The sequence below is a fragment of the Dipodomys merriami genome, unplaced genomic scaffold (assembly GCF_024711535.1).
Source record: "Dipodomys merriami isolate MVZ:Mamm:240054 unplaced genomic scaffold, mDipMer1.0.p SCAF_3, whole genome shotgun sequence".
Classification (NCBI taxonomy): domain Eukaryota; kingdom Metazoa; phylum Chordata; class Mammalia; order Rodentia; family Heteromyidae; genus Dipodomys; species Dipodomys merriami.
This window is the reverse complement of record NW_027204492.1, coordinates 28,402,235-28,408,672: the sequence shown is the minus strand read 5'-3', so window position 1 is coordinate 28,408,672 and position 6,438 is coordinate 28,402,235. Positions and strand designations below refer to the sequence as shown.

Genomic DNA, 6,438 nt, shown 5'->3' with positions numbered 1-6,438 from the left:
AAACTAGACAAATCAGAGAGTCCATCTTTACTTAGTCAGCAAAAGCAGGGCTAAATGGTACAGTGGCAGTGAGCTGAGGGACATAAGTTACTTATGGATTTTTTTTAAATTTTTTTATTTTTGTCAGTCGTGGGGCTTGAACTCTGTGCCTGGGCACTGTCCCTGAGCTTCTTTTGCTCAAGGCTAGCACTGTACCACTTGAGCCACAGCGCCACTTCCAGACTTTTCTGTTTATGTGGTGCTGAGGAATTGAACCCAGGGCCTCATGCATGCGAGGCAAGCAAGCACTCTACCACTGAGCCACCTTCCCAGCCCCTGGATTATTTTTTTTTTTTGAGACATGGTTCAGGCTGGCTTTGAACTCTCTAAGTAGACCAGGGAGCTACTCTCTGCTTCTGCGTTTTCAATGCTGGAATCACCTACATAGCCATACAATTTGAAATCTTTTAAATACTATATTACATATTATTTGTCTTGAATGCTGCGAGTTTTTGTATTATTTTGGGGAGTGTGAGTGTGCCAGTCCCAGGGTTTAAAGTCAGAGACTGGGTGCTGTTCCTTAGCTTTTTTGCTCAAGACTGGTGTTCTACTACTTGAGCCACAACACAAGTCAACTTCCGACTGTTTGGTGGTTAATTGAAGAGTCTCACGGATTTTCCTAGCCAGACTGGGTTCGAATCAGGAGCTTGGAATCTCAGCTTCCTGAGTATCGCCCGCCTTTTTTTGTGGTTGTTCTGTTTGGTTGCTACACTTGTACAGCAGAGGCCCCTACCGTGGGGGATGGGGTACACCCTCCGGAAGCTCCTTCCAGCATGTCAAGTGGGGGGGGGGAAGAGGGAGGAAAGAGAAGAGCTGAGTTTGGAGGGTGGGGTTGGGGCGGGGCCTAAACACCTGGCTCCTCCTCTATGCGCTGAACCACTCAGCGGCTTTACAGCACCGAGGGTTCCGCCTCAATCCACCCACGCCGCCCGAGCAAGAGCTCCCATATATAAGTCGGCCATTTGGATCGCTCCGCCCTGGATCCCGGGAGTCCTTGCCGGTTCTTGGCTTTCTTGTCCCGTTCGTAGTTGGCTTGCCTTCGCTTTTCCTTTCAACATGACAGATGCCACTATGTCCTTCGTTAAGGACTTCCTGGCAGGTGGAGTGGCCGCGGCTATCTCCAAGACTGCTGTAGCCCCCATCGAGCGAGTCAAGCTGCTGCTACAGGTAAGTGTTGGAATCAAGAGATCCCGGGCAGGAAGTGGGGGGGGGAGCCGCACTGAAAGCCGGATATCGGGGCTAACTCTTTAGACATGTGTGGCGGCAAAAGTGGGCACAGAGTCGGATGAAAAGACCAAGTTGGGAGTGGCTTAAAGTTGAAAATCTACAAAGGGATACAAGACCGTGGGAGGCTGGGGGGGGGGGGTGGGGAGCGGCTCAGGGGCGTCGTGCCCCCTGGGTAGCGAACTTTATTAGACAGACATCGTGGGGGAACACTGCCTTTCGGGCCTTGCCGGAAAGCCGGCGCTAGAGAAAAAAAAACACACACACACACATTTAAGCCGGGCGTTTGTGGTTCCCGCCTGTAATCCTAACTACTCTGGAGGCTGAGCTCTGAGATCACGGTTCAGGTTCAAAGCCAGCCCGCACAGGAAAGTCCTCCGTGAAACTCTTATCTCCAATTAACACCAAAAACCAGAAGTGGAGCGGTAGCTCAAGTAGTGAAGTGCTACAGTTGAGCACAAAAGCTCAGGGACAGCACCCAGGCCCACAGTTCGAGACCCAGAACGAGCGGGCGGACACACACAAACGCCTAAGACTTTAAGGGTGCGGTGAGAAAGTAATAGAGTGAGCCCACGTGGACCGGGCCGGCAACCGAGCTCACACTTCACCGCCCGGAAACTGGGCTGGGCAGCCGCATGTGCCGGCTATGTCGGCCCTAGGGGGCGCGCATGCGCAAGCGTACGTAAGAACTGTTGCAGTCAGTGACCCCTACAAGACTGATGGGGGCGGAATACCGAGGAAGTGAGTAGCTCAGGCAACTCCTTACATATAGGTCATGGTCATCTTGATTGGTCATCGTGCCTTATGTGGAACTCGCCCAGATACCTCTGTACTTGTAGTTGAGACAATGAACTTTCCCCAGTTCTAAAGATCACGGGTCAGCTTGAGAGTGTCACCTCCCCACCCAAAAGGGTGGAGGCTAAATGCCTCTTACAGTGGCACATCACTTCTGCTCCTATGACAGTCAGCTGTTAGGAGGATCCAGCCTGTGGGACACAGAAGCCAGATTTGGAGATAGGAGAGTGATGCCAGGCGCTGGTGGCTCATGCCGGTGATCCTCCCTACTCAGGAGACAGAGATCTGAGGATCATGTTTCAAAGCCAATCCCCAGGCAGAAAAATCCATGAGACTCTTATCCAATAAACTACTCAGAAAAAGGCAGAAGTGATTCTGTGGCACAAGTGGTAGAACATTATTAGCCTTAGGCAAAAAAAGCTCAGGGACAGTGCCAGGCCCTAAGTTCAAGCCCCAGAACTGACACCAAAAAGCAAAAAGGAGAGTTAGCCTTAGATGATATACTTAAACTCTTCCTTTCCCTCCTCCATACTTACAACTTCACCCGTTGTCTTATTTCCTGTCTATCAGGTACAACATGCCAGCAAGCAAATCACCGCAGATAAGCAGTACAAGGGCATTGTAGACTGTGTGGTTCGGATCCCCAAGGAACAGGGAGTTCTGTCCTTCTGGCGTGGTAACCTGGCCAATGTCATCAGATACTTCCCCACCCAAGCTCTCAACTTTGCCTTCAAAGATAAATACAAGCAGATCTTCCTGGGTGGTGTTGACAAGAAAACCCAGTTTTGGCGCTACTTTGCAGGCAACCTGGCATCCGGAGGTGCTGCTGGGGCCACATCCCTGTGTTTTGTGTATCCTCTTGATTTTGCCCGTACCCGTCTAGCAGCTGATGTAGGCAAAGCTGGAGCTGAAAGGGAATTCAAAGGCCTCGGTGACTGCCTGGTAAAGATCTACAAATCTGATGGTATTAAAGGCCTGTACCAAGGTTTCAATATGTCTGTACAGGGTATTATTGTCTACCGGGCCGCCTACTTTGGTATCTATGACACTGCAAAGGGTAAGTTAACTATGTACTTTGATGCTATGTTCTTTGAGACAATTTAAAAGATTACAGTGCCAATCTAAAATTAAGAGCCAGAGATTGTACGGGTGTCAGGGGTGTGTGTTTGTATTGGTTTTTTTTGGGGGGAAGTGGGGCCTGAACTCTGGGCTTGGGCGCTGTCCCTCAGCTCAAGGCTAGCACTCTACCACTTGAGCCACAGTGCCACTTCCGGCTTTTTTTCTTTTTGCTTATGTGGTGCTGGGGAATCAAACCCCCGGCCTCATGCATGCAAGGCAAGCGCTCTACCACTGAGCCACCTTCCCAGCCCCTGGTTTTTTATTTTAAGTAGTTGTATAAAGGGGTTTCAATTCAAGTCAGATGAGTACAGTGCATCTTGGTCACTGTGGTCAAAGATTGATGAAATGTTCGTTGGGGGTTGTGGAAATATTTTTTTTTGGGTCCGGTCGTGGGGCTTGAACTCTGTGCCTAGGCGCTGTCCCTCAGCTCTTCAGCTCAAGGCTAGCGCTCTACCACTTGAGCCACAGTGCCACTTCCGGCTTTTTTTCACTGCTTATGTGGTGCTGAGAAATTGAACCCAGGGCCTCAGGCATGCAAGGCAAGCGCTCTACCACTGAGCCACCTTCCCAGCCCCAAATTTTTTTTTAATAAATATATCTTTTCTTTACCCAGGAATGCTTCCAGATCCCAAAAATACTCACATCTTCATCAGCTGGATGATCGCCCAGTCTGTCACAGCCATTGCTGGCTTGATATCTTATCCTATTGATACTGTTCGCAGACGCATGATGATGCAATCAGGTCGAAAAGGAAGTAAGTTTCCCTTGAGCAGAAGGGAAAAGTTGGTGGGCATGGGGCAAGCCATGGCTACAAAATAGTGATAACCTGTCTTTAAAAAAAAAAACACACAAAAAAAAAACAGACAGGAGGGCTTAGTGGTAGAGTGCTTGCCTAGCATACATGAAGCCCTGGGTTCAATTCCTTAGTACCACATAAAGAGAAAAAACCTGGCGCCGGGCCGGGCGCTGGTGTCTCACGCCTGTAATCCTAGCTACTCAGGAGGCTGAGATCTGAGGATCGCGGTTCAAAGCCAGCCCGGGCAGGAGAGACCGTGAGACTCCTATCTCCAATAAACCACCAGAAAACCGGAAGTGGTGCTGTAGCTCAAGTGGTAGAGCGCTCTCCTTGAGCTGAAGAGCTGAAGGACAGCGCCCAGGCCCAGAGTTCAAGCCCCACGACCGACAAAAAAAAAAAGAGAGAAAAAACCTGAAGTAGTGCTGTGGCTCAAGTGGTAGAGTGCTAGCCTTAAGCAAAAGAAGCTCAAGGACTATGCCCAAGCCCCAGGACTGGCCAAAAAAAAAAAGCCCTTGGAGCTGGGAAGGTGGCTCAGTGTTAGAGCAGTTTCCTTGCATGCATGAAGCCCTTGGTTCCATTCCTCAGCACCACATAAGCAAAAAAGTCCGGAAGTGGCGCTGTGGCTCAAGTGGTAGAGCGGTAGCCTTGAGCTGAAGAGCTGAGGGACAATGCCCAGGCCCAGAGTTCAAGCCCCATGACTGACCAAAAAAAAACAAATAAAAAAAACCCATGGGAATATTAGCTGGATGCTGGTGACTCAAACCTGTAATCCTAGCTACTCAGGATGCTGAGATCTGAGGATCACAGTTCAAAGCCAGTCTCAGCAGAAAAGCCCATGAGATTTTTATCTCCAGTTAACACTAAAACAGCTGGAAGTGGAGCGGTGGTTCAAGTGGTACAGCACTATCCTTGGACAAAACACAGCTCACGATGACACCAAGCCCTGAGTTTAAGCCCACATCCAACAGAAAAACAAAACAAAAAAACCCAACCCCACAGCAATATAAATGCTAGTGGCTCACGCCTGTAATCCTAGCTACTCAAGAGGCTGAGATCTGAGGATTACGGTTCACAGCCAGCCTGGGCTTTCCATGAGTCTTATCTCTAGTAACCACCAAAAATGCCAGAAGTAGAACTGTGGCTCAGAGACAGAGCTCAGGAGTGTTGTATACACACAAACACAAACCCAGCACTATATATTCATGGTGAGAGATGAGAGATTATAGCATATGTGCCTACCACACAACTGCCTGCAAGCAAGTGGCCCTTTAGATGCCTATGAATGAAGGTGCTTAAATGGTATTACAGGTTAAGACCAGTGGGAAGTCTACAGATCCCTATTCTTTATTCATGGCATTAATATTTCAGTATTGTCAATTCTGATATGTAAACGTTGGATTTAAAACCCACACTGAGAGCTGGGTATCACTATCTCACAATACTGTGAAATTTATATAATCACTTAATCACAATAAAAAATTATTTAACAATAAGTAGGGCTACATTTTATTTGGTCTGTTGTTTTAGGGCTTGAATTGACTTTAGTCACCAATTCCATGTGTTTCTTCTTTGCAGCTGATATCATGTACAAAGGCACACTTGACTGCTGGCGGAAGATTGCACGTGATGAAGGAAGCAAGGCCTTTTTCAAGGGTGCATGGTCCAATGTTCTCAGAGGCATGGGGGGGGCCTTTGTGCTTGTCTTGTATGATGAAATCAAGAAGTACACTTAAGTAATTCCCCAAGGATCTCTGTGACTAACCATGCTGTATGTCTTGAGCATTTTTGGAGAGATTCTGGCCCGTTTATCGTTGGCAACGATTTGCTGGTTGAAAATGGGAAGCAATAATACTCATCTCACCAGTTGTGTCTTAAAAGCTATTTCTATGATGATAATAATAAAGACTCATTTTTTATTTCAGAAACTCCTAATAAAAACATCTTTGAAAGAAATAAAAAGTTTTGTCTTATTTTCATCTGAAAATGTACTCAGGAAGTTGAAATCTGAGGATAAGAGGGGATTTGAGTAAGTGCTATATTTAAGCAAATGCTACAGCATCTGAGATACTTCATCTGTGCTGGTACCAGAGTTTCTCGCTCTTGGTTTGGTTTTCATGGCTGGCACTCTTTACTTGGGCCATACCTCCAGTTTCAGCTTTTTTTCTGGTTAGTTAGACATAAAGATTTGTCTGCCTGGGCTGGCTCAGATCTCAGCCTATTGAGTAACTAGAATTATAAGAGTAAGCCAGACACCAGCTTCTTTTCTTTCCTTGTGGTAGCCCTGGGGCTTGGACCTGGGGAGTAGGTACTGTCCCTTAAGTTGTGTTAGTCCTGGCTTGAAGCCAGGCCCTAGGCACTATGCTTGAGCTGTTTTGCTCAAGGTTAGTGCTTTGTCACTTGAGCCACAGCTCCACTTCCAGCTTTTTTGGCAGTTAATTGGAGATAGTCTCAGGTTTTCCTGCCTC

At 47.7% G+C, this 6,438-nt stretch overlaps 1 protein-coding gene across 1 annotated transcript; it reads left to right on the top strand.

Annotated features, from left to right (window-relative positions):
• Nucleotides 1–965: 965 nt before the first annotated feature.
• Nucleotides 966–5,932, top strand: Slc25a5 (solute carrier family 25 member 5). Its single transcript, XM_070039833.1, has 4 exons — nucleotides 966–1,206; nucleotides 2,629–3,115; nucleotides 3,791–3,931; nucleotides 5,549–5,932. Exons 1-4 carry the CDS (start codon nucleotides 1,096–1,098, stop codon nucleotides 5,704–5,706), a joined length of 897 nt encoding a protein of 298 aa, XP_069895934.1. The 5' UTR covers nucleotides 966–1,095; the 3' UTR covers nucleotides 5,707–5,932.
• The last annotated feature ends 506 nt before the right edge of the window (nucleotides 5,933–6,438 follow it).

Excerpts from the sequence above, each read along its gene's own strand:
- Slc25a5 (XM_070039833.1), top strand. The coding sequence starts at position 1,096 with ATGACAGATGCCACTATGTCCTTCGTTAAGGACTTCCTGGCAGGTGGA. Across the intron at positions 1,207-2,628 it reads GAGTCAAGCTGCTGCTACAG|GTACAACATGCCAGCAAGCA; the intron begins GTAAGTGTTGGA and ends CCTGTCTATCAG. Across the intron at positions 3,116-3,790 it reads TATCTATGACACTGCAAAGG|GAATGCTTCCAGATCCCAAA; the intron begins GTAAGTTAACTA and ends TTCTTTACCCAG.